At 40.5% G+C, this 23306-nt stretch overlaps 2 protein-coding genes across 3 annotated transcripts in view; one reads left to right on the forward strand and one right to left on the reverse strand.

The window, feature by feature from the left end:
- The window catches only part of ZBTB7C (zinc finger and BTB domain containing 7C), a 362970-nt gene that overhangs the window by 18773 nt on the left and 320891 nt on the right, over nucleotides 1–23306 (forward strand). The window lies entirely within an intron of this gene.
- On the reverse strand, nucleotides 15834–16259 carry LOC119511263 (UPF0686 protein C11orf1 homolog). The gene has a single exon (XM_037805768.1). The coding sequence runs from the start codon at nucleotides 16257–16259 to the stop codon at nucleotides 15834–15836; it is 426 nt and encodes a 141-aa protein (XP_037661696.1).

Raw genomic sequence — 23306 nt, forward strand, 5'->3', positions numbered from 1 at the left:
TAAGCAGGGGAGGGATGTGACGTTATGACAATTTTTTTTAACAATTTATCAGCCACCATTAAAAACTGGGCTGTGTTAGCTCTGGAGACTGACTGGGTGTGGTAGCAGAAGGGGCTTTCACTTTGTATTTTATTTACACCGTTTGATACTTGTGCTGGTTTGTACATATTATGTTCTCCAGAAAAAGCCATGTTCTTTAATGCAGTCTTGTGGGGCAGATGTATTAGTGTTGATTAGGTTGGAATCTTTGGATTAGGCTGTTTCCATGGAGACGTGACCCACCCAACTGTGAGTGACACCTTTGATTAGGGTGTGACTTCTTGATTGAATGTTTCCATGGAAATGTGGCCCCACCCATTCAGGGTGGGTCTTGATTAGTTCACTGGAGTCCTGTAAAAAGAGCTCACAAACAGAGGGACCTCAGAGCAACTGAAAATGACATTTTGAAGGGGAGCTGCAGCTAAGAGAGGACAAAATGATTCAAGAGCAACATTTTGGAGAATGCCATTTTGAAACGTAACCTGGGAGCAAACGGATGCCAGCCACATGCCTTCCCTGCTAACAGAGGTTTCCCAGATGCTGTTGGCCTTTCTCCGGTGAAGGTGCTCTATTATTGGTGCCTTACCTTGGACACCTTATGGCCTTAAGACTGTAACTTTGTAATCAGATAAACCCCCTTTATAAAAGCCAATCCATTTCTGGTGTTTTGCAAAAAGGCAGCATTAGCAAACCAGAACAATACTGTTTGTATTTTTTTTGACTCTGTCTTTTTTTTTTTTTTTAATTAAATTCAGTTTTATTGAAATACATTCACACACCATACAATCATCCATGATATACAATCCACTGTCCACAGTATGATAACATAGTTATGCGTTCATCACCACAATCTATCTCTGAACATTTTCCTTACATCAGAAAGAACCAGAACAAGAATAAAAAATAAAAGTGAAAAAAGAACACCCAAATCATCCCCCCATCCCACCCCATTTGTCCTTTAGTTTTTATCCCCATTCCTCCATTCATCCATACACTAGATAAAGGGGGTGTGATCCACAAGGACTTCACAATCACACTGTCACCCCTTGTAATCTACATTATTATATAATTGTCTTCAGGAGTCCAGACTGCTGGGTTGGAGTTTGGTAGTTTCAGGTATTTACTTCTAGCTATTCCAATACATTAAAGTGTAAGAGGTGTTATCTATATAGTGCATAAGAATGTTCACCAGAGTGACCTCTCGACTCCATTTGGAATCTCTCAGCCACTGAAACTACTTCGTCTCATTTTGCATCCCCCTTTTGGTCAAGAAGATACTCTCAGTCCCACGATGCCGGGTCCGCATTCATCCCCGGGTTGACTCTGTCTTTTATTATGTGGGTGTGTTTAAAACTAAGTTTTTTATTTTTTTGATAAGTAAAGTTAATTAAAAAAAAAAACTAATTTAAAAATGAAGGTCTTTTCTAGATGGAGGGAAAAATTATGTGGAGAAGAGAATGTATTACCTTGGAAAGATGATCAAAATAAATTGCTAAGCAAAAAGGACACTATTTTTTGTTATGATTCCATTTCAACAGAAGTGTACCCATGTGTAGAAAAAGTCTGAAACAATGAATGTTAAAATATTATTAAAATCAAAATGGTCTTTTAGCTTTTTTTTTTCCTCGTTTCTGATTGTGAACATGTATCACTTTTATAGCTTGAAAAAATAATTATTGATTTTGATTAAAACAGAAAAGAAGCACAGGTGTCTTGGGACAACCCAGCAGGGTCCTCTTCAATAAGGGATCCCAGACCGGCCTCTGTCCTCTTGGGTGGATGGCCATAGTTCCATCTAACGTCAGTGATGGGGTCTTTAAGTACCACTAAAAAAATGTTCTGTTTTTCTGTTGGAAGCCCTCTGACTCTAGCTCAGTAAGTATAGGGCATCTCCCTTGTGGAGAAGAGATTCTAGGGAAAACTGCAGATAGGTAGTTCAGCGAGGATTGTTTCATTCATTTATTCTTTCAAAAATATGGAATGTTAACACAGCATTGTGAATGCAGTTAACACCACTGAATCGTATACGTGAAACACCACTGAATCATATACGTGAAAGTGGTTAAAATGGGAAATATTTAGGCTTTATATGTTACTATGATAAAAAAAAAACAAAACTTTTATTTTAAAAAACCATGTTCTTAGTGCCTTTTGTGTGCCAGGCACTGTGCTGGGCTCTGGAATTCCAACAGTAGATTAAGGAGCAGGTTGCTCACTTTTCCCCCAAGCTCTCCCCTCTTCAGTATTGATCCAATTCTTTTTTTTTTTTTTTTTTAATCAGGGGAGAGCCTCAGTGCACGTGTGTGTTGCTGTAGCCAGCTTCGTCAGTTAACAGGCAGGCTGGGGTCTGGGCCTTGGGTGGCCTGGGTAGACAGGGAGCCTGCGAGTGCTCCCAGGCCCAGCCCAGAGCTCAATGCCCTGGGGAGTGCCCAAGGGAGATCCCGGCCTTCACCATGGCTTGGTCGTTTCCCTGTCTCAGGCACTGTGCTAACTGCTCATGCATATTTGAAATCTTTAAACACCCATAGAGGCAAGACAACCAAGAGTCAGGGAAGCAAAGGGCCTAGCTCAGGATCACCCACCTACTAAGTGGGGGAGCCGGGAGTTGAATCCCCCATTGCATCTGTCTCCATGCTGCTCTTCTCCTGCCTCATCCGGAGGTGATGCAAGCTGACACGTGCTCACCAGGCTGCCAAGAGCCGGCACACACACTGTTAAAGGACACGAACGGAGCATCCATGCTAGGAAGACCTGACAAAGTGTGATTTGCTGCACACAAGGTTAACCTGTTACTCCCAGCCCAACATCTCCTCATTAGTTCAGACTGCAGGGCGTTTATTTAGAAAGTGTGATGATTCAGACAGGGTTGGGTTGGAGTGTAATGTGGTCCAAATAAAGACTGGGAGGGGTTGGGGGAGGAAGCCAAATTAATCCCACTGTAAACAAGATGAGAGCAGGCAACACTTGAACTCTTTAAAGAACATAGTTTTTAAGTACTGATGTGCACTTACAAAGAATCCTCTCCATGCTTGTTCTAGATCAGTTATACGCCAGTTACATTCATGTAAGATGGACTTTTGCACAAGATGCCTCTCTCTTCCAGCTCCAGCATCTACAATGTCAGTATTTATCAGTTTAATGAAGTAAGAGATTTTAAAATCACTTTGCTAAAGCAAAATCCCACTACTCGCATGGATTTTTTCCAGTATAGAAAAGAAAGTAAATGCAAGCATTGCTATATTTTAAAGACACTTAAAAGAATCAGTTTTTCAGCCACAGTTTTCATTTGTTTCTATATACCTGATACACTGCTAGGTGCTATGGGAAAGTCTGTGTGAAATGTGTAAGATGCAAGACTTGTCCTCAAGGAACGTATTACCTCATTGGGGAGAAGATGTGAATATCCATTGAAACAAGATGAGAAAAATGCAAGAGAGAGTTAGGATTAGGTGGCAAACTGGTGCTGTTGTAGGTGTGCAGGAGACGGACAGCAGGGAGGGCTGAGAAAATTAGTTAGGGCAGCTTTGTGGCTGGTGTGGGTTTTGAAGCATGGCTGGGATTTCGATTGGAAGGAGGGGAACAGGCTTATGACACAACCCAAATAACTAGATCAGTAATAGAAAATGAAAACCATGCTTTCCCTCTCCTTTTGTCAAAGTGATGCTATTTATGATTTCACACCATCAGCTGATTTGCTACAGGATAAAGTTAAACCTTGCTTGTTTGGATGCATGCTGTAGGGAGCCGTGCCCCTATTTTCTTGTCCTGACTGCCCCTCCCTCTCCGACCAGTTTTACCGCTCATTTCCCTGGCTGGAGGGGAGATAGAGGCAAAGAGACAGGAAGGTCAAACCCATCTGTTCTGAATCTTACTGAAGTTCGGGGAAGGGACGCCCTGGAGGATGCAGCTGGCTGTAAGTAAAGCAAAAATGAAACCTGGGAGTTGTCTGTGGATTTCAGATGAGCAGGTTTCCGAGTTGCCTCCACCAGAACTACCCTTTAGAAATAGAACTATTTTGAGCGTCTGTTAAAATGGATTGGTGTTTGTTGAGGCAGTAAATTCCTTACCAGTCTCCTCTCTTACCCACTTGATGGGTCTTCCTGAAATGCCGTTTCGCACACCATGCCTCTCTACCAAAAAACTTCCAGTGAGTCCCGACTTCAGGCCTTCAGAGCCACTCGTGGCCAGGCGTCAACCACTTCTGCAGTCTGGCGACTTTGCTGATCCTGGACATGACAGGGCATCTCATGCGTCCCAACCTGGAATGCGCTTTCCTTCCCCTCTGTTAAAATCAACTCATCCTTTATAATTCACCATGCAGGCCTCCTGTTCAAGACATCTTCCTGGACTGGCCCACTTGAACTAATTGCTTTTGCAGTACTGTGGACTGAGGAAGGAGACAAAGGAGAAGCTGGGTGCTGGGCACCTGGGAGGGTTTGGAAGATTTGGCAGAGAGCCTCCAGAGAGGGGTGGGAGATTTGAGGAAGAGAGAAAGGACAGCCTGAGAAATGTTTCTGCAGTCTCTAAATGGTATCCAGAAATAATCTTTGAGATGAAGCAAGTCACGACTAGAATTTCTTCTCACTTGTTTTAGGTTCCTGGACCCTGCATCTTTGACTGAGGGTCTTTGCAGAGACTGGGTATTGCGGGGCATTGGATTTATTCGGGTTACCAATTGCATTCTCCTAGCACATCTGTATACATCATCCTACCCTCAAGGTTGTTTCTGTATATTTGCTGCTCTTCTGTGACCTGGGTTTTCCAGAACGTCCCTGAGATGCAGTTTGAAAAATCTGGTCTCAATGGATAAATCCAACCTCTGAGGCTTAGATTGAAGTCCCCTTCTGGGCATGTATCAGTGCCTCTCTGTGTCCACAGCACTGCCTGGGCTAAGTATTTGCTGAGCGAATGGAAGCAACAGGCTTTGAATCCAAGTTCACCTGGATGTTGGGTTGCTGCTTCATCTCCCCCTGTGAAATCTCAGCATTTGTCTTCTGCTCTTCCCTCCATCCATTCTTTCCTCTTTTCAACATGTGGCCCAGGGTGTTGTTGCTGAGGGGAGGGAGGATGTCCTGAGTTGAGCATACCAACTCTGATTATCCTTGGGACGGAGCAGCCCAGCCAATCAGAGTTCAGCCTACAGTGTGTTAACCCGAGAGCCCCCTCTGCTAAGCAGACCCCCTTTCCTGACTGCATCAGACGCTGTGGGCAATGAGAGGAATCATGGGTGAGGGGTAGGGTCCTTCAGATCCCTGCCTTCTAGTTCAAGCATCATAGGATCCTGTGATAAACCACTAGGGGTTAAAAGGGTCTCTATGTGTGTGTGTGTGTTGGGGGGCAGGCAGCGGTATCCCCTCATGGAGTCAGGGCAGCTGAAGGGCCTCTCTGGGGTGTTTTGTGGAGACACACGGACCGCGGGCCCACCACCCTGGCTGCACGCAGCAGAGCTGTGTGGGCTGGCGAGGCACAGGCAATGCTGTGCGTGTTCGAAACCACAAGTCATGACTCTGCAAATATCGAGGGTTTCCTGTGCATTTCTGAACTGCTAGCTGGAAAAGGTTAAAGGGTCTTTTTGTCTGCTCCAGTTGCTTCTCTGTGTGTGTCCATCTCTGCCCCACCACCTTCCACAGCAAATGATAAGTGCTTTCTGGGCGGGCCTGCCTTTGGTAGGGCATGTTTTACCCACTTTATGATGGCATGTGCATTTAGGATTGTAATGGGATGACTCAGTGTGTGCCAGCCACACTATCTGACCATACCCCGAAATGGGATTTATAATTTCTGGGCCGTGCAAAACCAGTCAGCCAAGGCAGGAACCGAAACCCTGACCGTGGCCTCCTTAGCATGGCGTTCTAATCCGATGACCCAGTCGGTTTCAGCAGCGGTCACCCGTGGCTTCCTAAGTGCCCTCAACACGGGCTAATTTACCCCAGGGCATTAGGGGCACTGCTAGGGCCTATGAACTTCAAAGGCCTACAAAAATAGTCCAGACCTATACAAAAATTAGTGACTCCAAATCGAAAAGGCATCTGCAAAATAGAAGGTAATAAACATTGAATAAAATGTTTACAAAATGTAGCAGTCTCCCGCAGCTCACCTCAGCCCCAAGAGCAGTGAAAGAGAAGAGGGGGCTGGGTTTTCACGTTGGCTGTGATGTCAGCTTGCACCTGGCACCACGACTTGCCACCTGACATTGCCTTCTGCGGCATCTTCCCCAGTCGCTTCCCCACCTTTCTAAGCTCACCCTCCAGTGTCCGGCTTCTCCCGGGAGTGTAGGGACAGAGCAGGCTGACCATTCAGAAGTGCTTCTCTTCCTGGCTTCGCTCTGGGGTTCCCAGTCCCCAAGTTCTCAGTGGGCTGAGGGGGCTCCAGGCAATCCTCTTTCTGGTACCAGTGTAGGGGAGCTTGTCCTGAGTCTTACAAGCACCGAGGCAGTGGGGAAAATGGCTCTGTCCACATCAGACCATCCGAAACTGTGGCTGGGTCTTGACCTGGGGTGCGGGATAAAGCCCAGACTCTCCTTTGCTCAAGCCTTGTTTCTTGTTTCCGTCCTTCTTCCCTTCGTTGCCCTCATTGAAGCAGTCCCCACCTCTTGTGGATTCTACCATGCAAGTATTTTCTGACTTCGTCCCTTTTGCTCCACTTCTGTTTGTACTGTTCTGGTTCAGGCTCTTGTGAACGTCAGTGAGATAATTCAAAAGAACCGAGGACACAGACAGAGTCCCTCTTCCCACTAGTTCTGACCTCTAAGATTACTCAGCCACCAGGGTTGTCTTTCTGATTCCTACGCTTAAGTCCAGACTCTTCATTACAGTCTCACTCAGACACCATAAGACCAGTGACACCCGGCTGTTTGTTGTCTCTGCAGCATGCTGAACCCTGTCAAGCCTTTCTCCCCTCTTTTTTTTTTTAGTACTTAAATATATATATATTTATATATATTAATATATATAAATATATGTATTTATATGTACATATATATTTATATATATAAATACATGTATTTAATTTTAGACAATTCAAAAATCAAAAAGTATAAAAAAAATGCAGTGAAAAGTATTCCCCCACCCTTGATCCCTATTAGCCTAACTTCTGCCCTTGCCCCCAAACAGGTCACCACTATTAATTGCTTTCCTGTGTGTTCTTCCAGAGATTTAAAAATGCATATATAGGAAACAAGAAACACACATACATACACAAACATGAACACATACATACACATTTTAATAAATAAATAAATATATTTTTTACTGGAGAATAGTATGCTATAAACATTCTTCTTCACTGTGATAGCTTTTATTCCTGTTCCCCATGTTCACTTCCTTTCCTCGAAGAGAGTTTTAAATTCTACGAATGCCATGTGCCTTCCGGAGCCTTCTGTGGAAGGAGCAGACACTCCTGGCCCCTTGGCTTCAGGCATAGCCTTGCAACTCACTTTGGCCAGTGGCATGAGCAGACACAGCATACGCCATGTCTGGGCAGAAACCTTAGGAATATCCGGTGTGACCACCAGCTTTCCTGCTTTTTTCCCTCTGCCATGAGAACATTCTCAATGGGGGCTACTCCTCCGTCGTTAATCCCGGAATGAGAAGACACGTGGGCCGGGAGCAGCCACCTCTGACTCAGTGGAAACGGATGTGAGGGAATACAAATGAATCTTTGCTCGAAGGCACTGAGATTTTGGAGTAACTTGTTACTACAGCAAAGCTAACCAATACATGTTTCTTCTCTTTCCAAATATATAGTATTTCATCGTGTGGAAGTGGAAGTGGTTTTTAAAATATGGATTGTTTTTTCATGGATCTGATTCTTAAAAGTTTCAAAATTTGAGATTTTGTTTTAAAAAAGATTGAAATGGAATCAGCTTCCTACCAAGGTTTTTGCTTTTGAAAGGTCTGTGGGGAATTATTAATGGAACGGGAATTGTGGACTGATCTTAGCTGGTAGCCTGGTGAGGATGAGGGTTGACAAGCTGACAGTTTGACTCAGGGTCTGTGGAGACTGAAGTGCAGTTATATCTGATTTGGGTTACTGTATGTTAATCATTTGTGATGTAAGGTCTGCTAATGAAAGTTTATATCTGACCTAGCCAAGTTGAGAAGAAAATCTTGGACCAAAATTTTTGAGTTCCTATTAAATAATGAGCAAAAGATTTAACTTGCCTCCCATTTTTACATCTTGCAAGATGCAGGGTAGATATACTTTATACATGTATACACACGTGCTTTAAAGAGAGGGAATAAAAGAATGTTAACTCTTGACCAGCTGCTTATGTTGTATTATTTTAGGCATTACAGGCTACAAATTTTCATTTCCAAGTTTTGCTATTCCAAGGACTTCTAGGATAGTTTCTTGTAGCCTAATCTGTGTTTAGGCAAGGCCTTTAAATGTTAGCTGGAGCTATGCATATTTAGTAAGACATATCTCCTATGCAGCAAAACATTGATGCATTCTCAAGAGAGTTGTGTGACTTTTGAATTATATTCTGTTATGGGTTGTATGTGTTATTATCCTTCTTTTTTGGTTTGGAGAATACAAAATTTGAGTGAAAGAAAGTAAAGAATATTTAGGTTCCACTTATGTAGGAAGAAATGTCGTCACTGCGGATGTGTGACGCTAGGTGGTAGGTTTTGAAGGGGTGGTATAATAGTAGCTGTCAACAATTTCCTTTTCTTTGTTTTAAAGTAAACAGTTAGATTTATGCATTCTCTTACTATGAATAACAGATCAAAAAGTAACCATGGCACAGTGTAGTTTAGCAGTCAAGAGCTGCTTGGCCTTGTTATTGTCATTTTTAAAGTTATTTTTAGCAAATGATTTTAGGAGTTTGTTATGAAGTATAATATTCCCCTGCTACCCCCCCCCCCATTTTACCCTCTCCAGAGGCAATTATTTTTAATTCTTTCTCCTGAATTTTTTGAACTTTTTATTTTGAAATATGTTTAAACTTATTGGACAGTTAAAAAGTAATGCAAACCCCATACTCCTACCCATCCCCCCACCTCCAGATACCCAATGCGCCAATTTTAATTTTTTTGCCACATTTACATAGCATTCTCTTTATACATCCATCTGTCTGTACATCTGTCTCTCTGTCTATTGATCAATTCATTTTCTGAACACTTTAGTGTAGGTTGTATACATCATACTACTTGAACACTTAATACTGCCATGTACATTTCCTAAGAACAAGGATATTTATGTATGTAACCATCGTAAGAACAGTTGTCTTAGCTTCAAGTTCACTCGTTCTTTCTTTTACCAACTTCAATCTGCTGTTGAACTCCTCTAGGGCATTTTAAATTTCTGTTACTGTGGTCTTCAACTCTGATTCCTTTTCATGATTCCCCCTCTCTGTGGATATTCTCTTTGTGTTCATCTGTCATTTTCCTGATTTCCTTAAGTTCTTTGTCCACCTTTTCCTTTGGCTCTTTGAGCAAATTTAGGACCATTTTAAAAAAATGTTTGTGTATTATGTTCCAAATCTGGTCCTCCTCGTTGATGGTTTCAAATGCTTTAATCTTCCCCTTTGCTTCCTGTTTCCTTGCATGCTCTGTAACCATTTGTTGAAACCTGGGCATTTAATGGATTATTACTGGAATTTAGACTCTGAGGTGTCTGTTCATTAAGCTTGTATCAAGCTGTTGTTACAGCAGAGCTTTCTTTGAATAGCAGGAGCTAACAACAAACAAACAAACAAAAAACACCTTTCCCACTCTTTGCAAATTGACCTGTGTGAGTGCTCTCCTTCAGGGTTTATCCATATAATGAATTTAGGGAATAGATCCAGGCCAAAGCTAGGGCCAGCCTGATCTTTTGGCACATTCATCTTGTGTTGGACATGTGCATGTGGACCTGGGAATTCCCCTTTTACACGGTTCCAAACAGTGTCTTCGTGGTCTCATGCACAGCATGTATGCCCTAGAGCCACTAGTGGAAGATGAAAATTTAGCTCTTCTTTACACTGCACCTCTCTACACTACAACGCACATATACATTTATCATCTATGGTGTATTGGATGATTGTTCACAATTGATTCACCACTTCCTGGGAAGTGGATAACACGCCTATTATGTGGATAACACTCCCATTGTCATGTGATTTGCAGTGCATTCCTAGGGTAGGAATAATGCATAATTCCTATCTAATTGAAACTAAACTTGGCCATGTGATTAGCTTGGCCAATGGAATGTGAGTGGGAGTGATGTAGGCTACTTTTGAGCAGAAGGTTGAAGAGCCATTGCATGGTCTGCGCAAGTCACTCTTTTCCCTCTGTCAAGAAAATAGCTGTCTCTTGAAGAGGGACTGAACCTTCAGCTTAGATTCTAGAATGAAGAAGACATGTGGTGCAGCCATAGTTGACCCACAACTGTGCTGCAGTGTAACATGAGTAAGAAATAACTTTTGTTCTTGTAAGCCATTGAGATTTCTTTTGTTACTGCAATATAACCTAGCAAAACCCTACTGACACACTACCCCTTCATCCTCCCAGTATATTTATATCATAATTTTGGTGACATAAATTTCGAGTGTTTACGCTAATAGGTCTACATGCCTGCTCTTTTCAACTGAGCCATGTAGTATCTCTATGATGCAGTGTTTTCCTTGAATCACTCTTTATTTTCCCTAGAGTTAATCGCTGCATTATTTTGCATTTATGATTCCATGTACTCATTACAATCCAATCCCTGACCTCTACCAGTTGTCTAAAATCTCTTCCCAAAATGTTCAGATTTCTTGGAGAAATCTCTGCTTGCTATACTGACGTACTCCAATCTGGACGGGTTGATCTGTTTGCCTGCTGCTTAGCTGTCATTTTGGGGTCACCCCTCACCCTCATCATTTTGATTCTCTTTAACGCTCCCCTGTGTTGGATCTTTTGTTTCCCATAGCCCATGGTTTCCTGTTTCTTGGTTTACAATCTTCTTGTGGTGAAGAATATCTCCTAGTAGTTTCCTAAGAAAGGGTTCATGGGACATAAAGTATTTAAGACTTTGTATGTTTCCAAGTTTCTTTATTCCACCATTAAAATCAACTGACAGAGTATAGAATTCTAGTTTGGAAATAATTTTCCTTCAGAATTTTGAAGGCATTTTTCCATTGTCTTCTAGATTTCACTGTTATTGAAAAGTCTGAAATTATTCTGCTACCTGATGCTCTGTAAATGTCCTTTTTTCTTTCTCTGGAAGCTTGTAGGATTTTTAAAAAATAAACTTTTAATTTTAGAACTATTTCAGATTTATAGAATTGTTTTGAAGATAGGACAGAGTTCCCATATACCACACACCCAGTTTTCCCTGTTATTAATATCTTATATTAGTATGCTGCATTTGTCATAATTAATGAACCAATATTGATATATTATTTTTAACTAAATTCCATTTTTTAATTAGGATTCCTAAGTTTTCCTCTAATGCTCGTTTCTGTTCCAGGATCCCATCCACTAAATTTAGTTGTCATATTTCCTTAGGCTCCTCTTGGTTGTGACAGTTTCTTAGACTCCTCTTGTTTTTGTTGATCTTAGTTTTGAGGAGTACAGATTAGGAATTTTGTAGAATGTCCCTCAGCTGGGATTTGTCAGATGTTTTTCTCATGATTAGACTAGGGTAATTAGTTTTAGGGAGGAAAACCACAAAGGTTAAATTGCCATTGTATCAAATCATGTCAAGGATACATTCTTTCAATATGACTTCTCATTGTTGAAGTTGACCTTATCACCTGACTTGAGATAGTATTTATCAGTTTTCTCCACTGTAAAGTTACGCCTTTCCTGCCTTTCCATACTGTTCTCTTTGAAAGAAAGTCACATATATGTAAGAAGTGGGGGGCCGGGGATGGGGTATGCTCCACCTTCATAAGGGTAGGGTATCTACATAAATTATTTGGAATCTTATGCATGGAAGATTTCTCTGTTCTTCCATATTTGTTTATTTATGAAATCGTTGATTTATATCAGTATGGACTCATGTATATTCATTTTATATTCTGGGTTATAATCCAATACTTCTTTATTTATTTTGCTGATCAAATTGCTCCAGCTTTGGCCATTGGGAGTTCTTTCAGTTGGCTCCTTTATCCCTTTTACGTATCTCCATTGTTGTGTGTATGTGTGCCTCATGTTGTATATTTCTTGCCCCAATCCTTGAAATCAACCATTTCTCCAGGAAGCCCTAGTTTCTTTTATTGGAGAATGGTATTATAAACCAAGATCTGGTACTAGGTGTGCTCCTTGCTACTCAATGTCATTTCTTCTAGGCCCTCTCAACTGTTAGAGCAAGGAGATAAATGTGTTAGTAAGCCGTGTATAAATACATGTCAGTAAATATTTCTGTTTGTGACCATCTATGTCTATATTAAGCTAGACACAAGTTCCTGCTGATGTCTCTAACTCTAATCCATTACCTCGAGGGTCAGTCTATCCTCCTCCTTTTGCTTATCTGTAACCTTCCACTCCATTAGTGAGAAATCTGGTTCTCACCATGTGCTAGTTTGGATATATTATGTCCCACCAAAAGCCATATTCTTTGATGCAATCTAGTGTGGGGCAGACCTATTAGTGTTGTTTAGATTGTAATTCTTTGTTTCCATGGAGATGCGACTCACCCAAAGGTAGGTGATAAGTCTGATTAGGTAATTTCCATGGAGATGTGGCCCCGCCCATTCAGTCTGGGCCTTGATTAGTTTACTAGAGCACTGTGTATGCTCAGACAGAAGGAGCGAGCTTGCCCCAGCCAAGAGGGACACTTTGAAGAATGCATAGGAGCTGAGAGAGGAGCTACAGATGAGAGACAGTTTGAAGATGGCCATTGAATGCAGACTTTTGCTCCAGAGAAGCTAAGAGAAGACAAATGCCCCAAGAGCAACTAAGAGTGACATTTTGAAGAGCAGCTGCAGCCTAGAGAGGAATGTCTTGGGAGAAAGCCATTCTGAAACCAGAACTCAGGAGTAGATGCCAGCCACGTGCCTTCCCAGCTAACAGAGGTTTTCCGGACACCATTGTCCACCCTCCAGTGAAGGTACCCTATTGTTGATGCCTTACCTTGGACACTTTATGGCCTTAAGACTATAACTGTGTAACCAAATAACCCCCCTTTTATAAAAGCCAATCCATTTCTGGTGTTTTGCATCCCGGCAGCATTAGCAAACTGGAACACACCATCTGCCTTCCATTTACTTAATGCTCAATTCCAGTATATATATGTGGTGGCTTCAGAATTGTTAACCCGTACCCTCATGGGAAATAACTTTATCAACTAGAGTACAGTACTCATGTATAGTTCTTTTCCCTTTAGTCTTATAGATTCTACTCATTCCCCAAAGTGCTTAGGTCAGCACCTTATTCTCTCACTCTCTTCAATGAGCTTGTTTCATATATTTATAATGCATTTAGATTCTTTTGTCACATTCTGCACTCCATCTTGGGATCCCTTGGCCTCCTATATGATTTTTTTAAAAATGTTTGTAATTACAGTCTACTCTGTGATGAAAAGTTCTATAGGTTTTGACAAATGCTTAATGTCTTGTATTCACCATTATAGTATTATACAGGATAGTTTCATCAACTTAAAAATTCCCATGTCCTTCACCCATTCAAAGGCCTTTCCTTTCTTTGAACACCATTGATCTGTTTACTATCTCTTTAGTTTTGTCTTTTCCAGAATGTCATAAAATTGGAGTATTAAGGTATGTAGCATTTTCAAGCTCACTTTTTTTTTTTACTTAGCTATATGCATTTAGTATCCATATTTTTTTCATGGCTTGGTCACTCCTTTCTTTTTATTGTTGAATAATATTCTATAAGCAGTTTGTTTATCCATTCACCGATAGGACGACATCTTGGTTGCTTCCATTTTGCAGTGATTATGGATAAAGCTGCTGTAAACATCCATGTAAAGGTTTTTGTGTGGATGTAAGTTTTCAAACAATTGTGTAAATACCTAGGGACCTGATTGCTTGATTATATGGTAAAATTATGTTTACTTTTATTTTAAAAACTGCCAAATTGTCTTCCAAAGTGGCTGTACCAATTTAAATTCTCACCAGCAATGAATAACAGTTCCTGTTCTGTATTCTTGTCTGCAGTTAGTATTGTCAGTTTTTTTGGATTTTAGCCATTCTAATAATTGTATAGTGTATCTTGTTTAAGTTTGCAAATCCCTAATGACATATGATGTCCAGTATCTTTTTGTATGCTTATTTGCCATCTGAATATCTTCTTTGGTGAGGTGTCTTTTCAGATCTTTTGTCCATTTTAAAACTGAATTGTTTGTTTTCTTATTGTTGAGTTTTAAGAGTTCTTCATATATTTTGCATACAAGTCCTTTAAGAGATGTGTATATTGTAAATTTTTTCTTCTATTTTGGGGCTTGTCTTTTCATTTTCTTAACACTGCCTTTTACAGATCAGCAGTACTCAGTTATAATGATGTCCAGTGTATTGACATTTTCCTTCCTGGATCCTGCTGTTGGTATTCTATTTAGAAAGTCACTGCCCAACTCAAGGTCATGGAAGTGTTTTCCTATGTTTTCAACAAGATGTTTTATAGTTTGCATTTTACTTTTTACAAGTATTATTCATTTTGAGTGAATTTTTACATAAGATGGAAGTAAAATCTGTATCTAGGTTCATTTTGTGTGTCCAGTTTTTCGAGCATCATGTGTTGAAAAAGCTATTCCTTTCTGCATTGAATTACCTTTTTCTTTGTGAAAGATCACTTTACTGTATTTGTGTGGGTCTATTTCTGGGCTCTCCATTCTGTTCCATTGATGTGTGTGTCTGTTGTTTTGCCAATACCGTGCTGTATTGATTACTGTAGCCCTACAGTAAGTCTGGAAATCAGGTAGTTGCAGTCTTTAAACTTCATTCTTCTTTTTCAGAGTTGTTGTGGCTGTTCTAGGTTTGCTTTTGTATATAAACTCTAGAATCTATTTGTCAGTATCTATGAAACAGCTTTCTGGAATTTTGATTGGGATTACATGGAATCTATAAATTAAGTTGGGAAGAATTGACATTAATATTGAGTCTACTTGTCTACAACCACATTTTTTTTTTACCCCAGTATTCTGAAATGATATGCTTTTCAGGAGCTATGTTTTTATCACTTGTGTTCATATTTTCATCTAAGGACCCATATGACAGGCCTTTTTAGTCTATGAGCTCTGGTTCTGCAGTTCTAGGCAATTTTCTTGATTTTGTTATATGATTTACTTCTCTTATTTATGTTTGCTGTTTGCTGTTCTCTCTTTCTAATTCCTTTTTGAATATTAGACCTTCTGGACTAGCTCTCCAGTTTAAAAATTTTTCTCTTCTCTTTGTATTTTTATTTTGCTTTCCAGGAGATTTCCTCAACTTTGTCTTTCAACCCTCAATTGAGTATTTATTTCTTTTACCCCATTTTTAATTTACAAGAATTCTTTCTTTTTGTTCTATTTTTATAGCAGCCTGTTCTTCTTTCATGATTGTAATGTTGTCTCTCTGAAGAAATTAATGATATGTATATGTTTTTGTTTTTATTTTTGTTTTGGAGTTTTCTTCTCCCTGAACAGCCTCTGTTTCCTCCAGGTTGTTTGTTTTGGTCTCTATTGTTTACTTTTTTTTTAATGTTTGTATTTTGTGCTTTATTTATTCAGAGAGTGAATTCTTAGTTATGTTTAGAATGTGCTCCCTCCTATATTCTACTCTGAGGAAATGAAGCTTCTTATTCTTTCTTAGAATCCTGCTTCCTGAAATTGGCCATTCTTTGGATCCAACACACACCCAGAGTGATGCTCAATTTGAGGCTTTGAATAGCTATTCATATTAGTTGACTTTTCTGTGCATTTGTAAAGAGGAGGATCCAATTCAGGTTTATGTACTGGGAACCAGTGAGGCACTCGCTTACATCTATGGGTTGAAAGTGGCATTTTTTGTAGCTTGCATTGTATGTTGTTTCAAAGTAATGTCCATACTGGGTGGGTAAGGGCTTTGACTGCATGATATTCCTTAGGTCATATCTTTCCTGGTTCCAGTTGCCCATCAAAGTATGGTTCAAGTAGGCATTCTCATTAGTGGTGCATCTCCATTCATACTGGAAAAACTTGGACATATCATTCCAATCTGTCCATACTTCAGCATGGCCGTCTGCATTAATGAAGCTGCCATAGTGTGGGTTTCTCAGGAAGTAAGTGAGGGACTGTCTCTGGGGAAATTTTGGGCAGCAGACACAGTGGGAGAGAGCCATTCCACACGAGATGAAGTCAGTTACAAAATCCTCTGCCATAGGAACATGCCTATTGTTCACTTTTGAAGTCTTCTTCTATTGTTTGGTAATTCTTGTTTATATGCAAGGATTAACAATCTCTGTGCAGGCAGAATTCCATGATCGTGGGCTTCATTGGATGGTTTTTCTCATGGTCTCCTTAATGTCAGGATCATGAAATCTTTCTCCTTAGTAAGGGTGGGGTCCTCAGAGAAAGCTCATCTAGTCTCCTGCCTGGAGGGTAACAGTCTGATAGTTCATTTCCTGAATAGCCAGTGGTTGAGGACTAGAGCCTTGGTAATAAAATGCAAATGTTTTTAGTCCCCCTGTTTCTAATATGGTAGGTCTGTCTTCAGTTATGCCCGGTGTCTCAGTCCTGGAAGCCTCTATTTACCCTTTCACAAAAATACACCTCCAACCCAGGGGAAGATCTGGCTTTATCATTTGGTGGCTCAGTGCAGAATTAAAATGCAGGGCCCCTGCCAGGGGAAGGAAGTCAGTCTCCCCTTCCCTTGGCCTGCTGGACCTCCATCCCAACCCAGAAAGGACAGTTGACCCCAAAGGTATTGCAACTTCTGTACCAGGACGCATTCTGTACTTGCATCAGGGCCGGGCAGGAGGCTCTCGCTGACTCACCTGTGCCAACCTTGAATGGGGACAGATACCCTCTTGCCCCAGCCTGAGATGCCGCAGGGTGTGTGCCTGATCCTGACCCTCCCCACACCTGCACCTGGGAATGTGGGCTGCCCTTGCCAGTGTGGCCCAGTCACCATCCTGGGCAGGGGGCAGCAGAGCTTGAAGGACAGGAGTGGAGAGGGGAAGGCCAGGTGGGGCCCTGGGGCAGGGAAGTGGATGGCTGGGACCATCCCAGGGAGGTAGCAAGAGGTAGCACCATGAATGAGCTGAGGTTCCAAGCCCCTGACACATGCTCCATTGTCCCATGAGACTTCACATATAACACACACACACGCACACACACAGAGAACTTAACCAACCCACCAACCAACCACCCAACCTCCATCTGCTATGGTGGGCAAGGACAGTCAGGAATCAGGGAAGCAGTCTGGGGCTCTGCTTCCTAAAAAGATTGTCCGTCTTCTTTGTTCTAGCTCCTTCACTCCTGTTTTCAGGGGAATTGGTTCCATCAGTTTCTGGGTTAGTTCTCAGCTTCACCCACTGCTGGCTTAGAATTTAACTTTTCAGGATTCCTGGCCATTTCCCACTTGTTCATCTGATTTCCAGCTTCCAAAATTGTGTTACTCTTGTCTCCTCCCCAGGTTTCTCCCTTCTTGTGCATTTATGCTGAATTTTTCTTAAACTGTCATTCTAGTATAATTTGGGAGGGAGCAAAAGTGAGTGCATATGTCCAACCATACTTGTTTTCCTGGCAGGCCTGGCATTCAACTGTGTCCCCACCCACATCTGCTCTTTTTGGCCAGACCTGGGCCTTAATGCTTGTTAAAGATTTTGAATATCACCCCTGTCCAGAGGTACTTTCTCCCAGTCATCTTTTGAGAACCAGTTCAAATGTCACCTCCTCTGTGGTGCATTTTTTTGCCCTCCTCCCTCCCTGCCCAAGCAGAATGAACCATCCCTTCTCCTGAGCTAACGTATACTTTGCGCTCATTTCCCTCACTGCATCTATTGATGATGATTTGTACAGCTGTCTCCCCTCTTAGTCCAGGAGCTTTTGAGGAGGGGCATTTCTCATTCATCTTTGGATCTCCAGCACTTGACCAATGCCCAGCCTCTAACAGGCTCTTAATCAGTGTTTGCAGGATGAACAAACAGCAAAGCCAGGTGCTGCCCTTGCTATGTGGGGTAATGCCGAGGTGGATTTGTGACCCTCCAGCGGCGTGGACTTGCCCAGAGGCATCCCCTCCCCTACCCCCGTGACCCACATGGTGGGCCTGAGTAGGGGCGCCCAGGCTGGGTCCTGAGCACTTGCTTTCAGGCGTGCTTTCAACCCCTGGATTCGTCCTGGGTGCTTTTTTTCTGAGTATAGAACTTTTCCCTAAAGACTGTGCATGCACTTGGGTTTGCCATTAAAAATACTGAGAACGCAGTGGGGTTGGGAGGCACAGCTATGTAATCATCCCTGCCCCCTTCACGTTTCTGTGCAGCGTGCTGGGTGAGGGGCTGGTGAGTGGCCCCGAGGAGGGTGTCATTACTCGATAATTGATGCGCAGGGCAGCTCTCTGCCCCCAGGTGAGGCCCTGAGCGTTGGCAGAATGACAGCCGTGTTTACCCAGCCGGGCCACTTGGCTGGACAGGTCTTATGGTGACACAAAAGCAGGGAGCAAAGCTGAGCAGGGTCGTACACCCCAAACTTCAGAACCGCTACAGAGCTACAGCCCCTGGGCTTCAGGTCTTCAGCTCGGCTGCCCACCCGGAGCAGGGGCTGCTCTCCAGGGCCCTGGCGGGGTGGGGGTCCCCGAATGACATCGACTGACTGACAGCCAAGCTTCCAGTGATGGGGCCTGGCCTTGGGCTGATTTCAGGCAACCAGGGGCCTTCCCTCGGCCTCAAACGTTGTGCCCCCAAATAGTAATTACCCAAGTGCAGCTGAGTCACTTGGGAAGCTGGAGTTTGGTGCTGGATGTGCCCTTTAGGTCACAACCCCCAGTGTGGCTGGAGAGGCCTGGGTAGTCCTTCCCTCCAAGTCACGTTCCCTGTCCCAGGCTCAGGGTGCTTTTTAAATTTGTTTTTTATTTTTTATTTGCTTATTTATTTATTTATGTAACTAGAGAAGTTGTAGTTTACAGAAAAATCATGCAGACAAGACAGAGTTCCATATTATACTCCCCTTCTCCCCACAATTTTCCCTATTATTAACACATTGTGTTAGTGTGGTACCTTTCTTACAGCTGATGAAACAATATTATTATACTTATACTATTAAGTATAGTCCTTAGTTTACATTAGGGTTCATTGTTTGTTGTGTTGTACTGTCTATGGCTTTTTAAAAATTTTTATTCTATAGCATATATGCAACCTAAAATTTCCCCTGTAACCACATTCAAATATATAATTCAGTAGTATTAATTACATTCATGAGATTGTGCTGTCATCACCACCATCCATTGCCAAAACTTTTCCTTCACCCCAAACCCAAACTCTGTACCAATTTATCATTAACTCCCCAGCCCCTGGTAACCTGTATTCTAGTTTCTGACTCAGTGAATTTGCTAGTTCTAATTATTCTGTCCTATTACTCTAATTATTTCATATCAATGAAATCTTAGAATATTTTCCCTTTTTCTTCTGGCTTATTTCATTCAACATGATGTCTTCAGGTTTCATCCCTATTGTTGCCTGTATCAGAATATCATTCCTTTATATGGCTGAATAATATTCCATTGTGTGTACATAACAACATTTTAAAAACCCATTCGTCTGTTGATGGACACTTGGTTGTTTTCGTCTTTTGTAAACATGTTGAATTGTAGGATTTCTTTATATATTCTGGATATGAAACCCTTGTTGGATATGTGGTTTCCAAATATTTTCTCCTATTGTGTAAGTTGTCTTTTTTCTTTCATGATGAAGTCCTTTGAGGTGCAAAAGTTTTTAATTTTAGTGGAGTTCCATTTATTTATTCTTCTGTTGCTTGTGTTTTTGATGTAAAGTCTAAGAAACCGTTGCGAAACACAAGGTCCTGAAGATGCTTCCCTATATCTTATTTAGGAGTTTTATAATTTGGATTGATCCATTTTGAGTTCATTTTTATATATGGTTTGAAAAATGGGTCTACCTTTATTCTTTTGCATGTGGCTATTCAGTTTTCCTAGCATCATTTGTTGAAGAGACTGTTTTTAACCCCATTGAGCAAACTTGGCACCCTTGCCAAAAATCAATTGGCCATACATTGTGGGATTGAGAATATCTTCTTGACCAAAAGAGGGATGCAAAATGAAACAAAATGAAGTTTCAGTGGCAGAGATTTCAAATGGAGTTGAGAGGTCACTCTGGTGGACATTCTTAAGCACTACATAGATAACACCTCTTAGGTTTTAATGTTTTGGAATAGCTAGAAGTAAATACCTGAAACTATCAGACTCCAACCCAGTAGTCTGGACTCCTGAAGACTACTGTATAACGATGTAGATTACAAGGGGTGATAGTGTGATTGTGGAAATCTTGTGGATCACACTCCCTTTATCTAGTGTATGGATGGATGAATAGAAAAATGGGGACAAAAACTAAATGAAAAATAAGGTGGGATGGGGGGATGATCTGGGTGTTCTTTTTTACTTTTATTTTTTATTCTTATTAGGATTCTTTCTGATGTAAGCAAAATGTTCAAAAATAGATTGGGGTGATGGATGCATAACTATATGATGGTACTGTGAACAGCTGATTGTACACTATCGATGATTGTATGGTATTGGAATATATTTCAATAAAACTGAATTTAATTAAAAAAATTCAATATGAGTATATTATAAATATTAATACAAATTATCTCCCTGATTTTTCAATATGTAATACTCTTTAAAAAGTGTTCCTCTTCAAAATATATGTTTCTGTTTTTCTGGTATATGTCCTTGGAAGATGATGGCTCACCTTACTGGTTGGTGCTTCATTGTGTGCTGTCAGTTGCCATAGTCTCTTCATAGATATTAAAATTGTAAGAACGATTTTGGAAAAAAAAAAAAAATTGGCCATAGATGTGAGGGTTTATTCCTGAGCTCTCAGTTTGATTCCATTGTTCTGTATTTTTGTCCTTGTTCCAGCACCATGCTATTTTGATTACTGCAGCTTTGTAATAAGTTTAAAATAAGAAAATGTGAGTCCTCCAACTTAGTTCTTTTTCAAGATGGTTTTGACCATTTGCAGTCTCTTACCATTCCATATACATTTGATGATTGGCTTTTCCATTTATCAAAGAAGGCTGTTATAATTTTGATTGGGATTGCATTGAATCTGTAAATTGCTGTGGGTAGAATTGACATCATAACAATATTTAGTCTTTCAGTCCGTGAACACAGAAGGTCCTTCCATTTATTTGGGTCTTCCTTTTGATTTCTTTTAGTAATGTTTTGTAGTTTTCTGTGTATAAGTCCTTTACATCCTTGACTAAATTTATTCCTAGATATCAGATTCTTTTAGTTTCTATTGTAAATGGATTTTTGCTTGATTTCTTCTTCAGATTATTTATTACTAGTGTATAGAAACACTACTGATTTTTGCATGTTGAACTTGTATCTTGTCTCTTTGCTGAATTTGTTCATTAGCTCTAGTAGTTTTGTTGTGGTTTTGTCAGGATTTTCTGTATATAGGTTAATGTCATGTGCAAATAGGGAAAGTTTTCCTTTTTCCTTTCCAATTTGGAGGCCTTTTATTTCTTTTCCTTGTCTAATTACTCTGGCTACAACTTCCAGTACAATGTTGAACAAGAGTGGTGACAGTGGGCATCTATGTCTTGTTCTTGATCTTAGAATGAAAGATTTCAGTCTTTCACATTGAGTATTATTATAGCTGTGGGTTTTCCATCTGTGCTGTTTATCATTGGAAGTTTCCTTCCATTCCTAGTTTTCTAAGTGTTTTATCAAGAATAGGTGCTGGACTTTGTCTAATGCCTTTTCTGTATCAGTTGGGATGATCATGTGAGGTTTTTTTCCCCTTCGTTCTGTTAACATGGTGTGTTATAGTAATTGATTTTCTTATGTTGAACCACCCTTGCATAAATGGGATAAATTCCACTTGATCATAGTGTATAATTTTTTAAATTTGCTAGTATAAATGTACTAGCATAAATACTAGTATTTGCTAGTATTTTGTTGAGGATTTTTGCATCTATATTCATAATGGAAATTGGTCAGTAATTTTCTTTTCTTGTGGCATCTTTATCAGGCCTTGATATGAGGGTGATGTTGATCTTGTAGAATGAGTTAGGAAGAGTTCCCTCCTCCTCAATTTTTTGGAAGAGATTAAGCAGGATTGGTTTTAATTCTTCTTGCAGTGTTTGGTAAAATTCACCAGTGAAGCCATATTGTCCTGGATTTTTGTTGTTGAGAGGTTTTTGATTTATGATTCAATCCCTTTACTTGTTACTGGTCTGTTGAGAACTTGTATTTCTTCTTGAGTCAGTATAGATAGTTTGTGTGTTTTTAGGAATTTGTCCATTTCATCAAGGTTATCTAATTTTTTTGTGTACACTTTTCATAGTATCCTCTTATAATCCTTTTTATTTCTGTGGGTTTGGTAGTAATGTTCCTCCTTTCCTTTCTGACTTTAGTTGTGTCCCCTGTTTCTTCATTTGTCAGGCTAGCTTAAGGTTTGTCAATTTCATTGATCTTTTCAAAGAACCAGCTTTTGGTTTTGTTGATTCTCTCATTTTTTTTTTTTTATTATTATTCTTTATTTCATTTATCTTTGCTCTAATCATTGTTCTTTTCTTCCTTCTGTTCACTTTGAGTTTAGTTTGCACTTCTTTTTCTAGATCCTTCAGTTGTGAGGTTAGGTCTCTGATCTGAGATCTTCTATTTTAATGTAAACATTTAGAGCTATAAATTTCCCTCGTAGAACTGCCTTTGCTGTATCCCATAAGCTTTGGTGTGTTGTATTTTCATTTTCATTTGTCTCAAGATATTTCCTCATTTCCCTTGTGATTTCTTCTTTTACTCATTGGTTGCTTATGAATGACTTGTTTACTTTCCACATGTTTGTGAATTTTCCATCTCTTCCTTTTTATAGATTTCTAGCTTCATTCCTTTGTGATTGGAGAAGATACATGATATGATTTCAATAACTTTGAATTTATTGGGACTTGCTTTATGACCTAACATGCTCTATCCTGGTGAATGATCCATGTACACTAAAGAAGAATGCTTGAATGGGTGAAGTGTTTTATGTATGTCTGTTAGGTCTAGTTGGTTTAAAATATTGTTAAAGTCTTCTTTTTGATCTTCTGTCTAAATGTTCTGTTCCTTATCAGTGTGGTTGAGTCATATTTTTTTCTCCATTTTGCCAATCTCTGCCTTTTTTCTGTAGAGTGTAATCCATGTACAAGAAAAATAACTACTG

This window comes from Choloepus didactylus, chromosome 16, assembly GCF_015220235.1.
Source record: "Choloepus didactylus isolate mChoDid1 chromosome 16, mChoDid1.pri, whole genome shotgun sequence".
In the NCBI taxonomy this organism is placed as follows: Eukaryota; Metazoa; Chordata; class Mammalia; order Pilosa; family Megalonychidae; genus Choloepus; species Choloepus didactylus.

Bases quoted from the DNA above. Each gene is read 5' to 3' on its own strand.
- LOC119511263 (XM_037805768.1), bottom strand. From the start codon at position 16,259: ATGGCTCTCTCCCACTGTGTCTGCTGCCCAAAATTTCCCCAGAGACAG.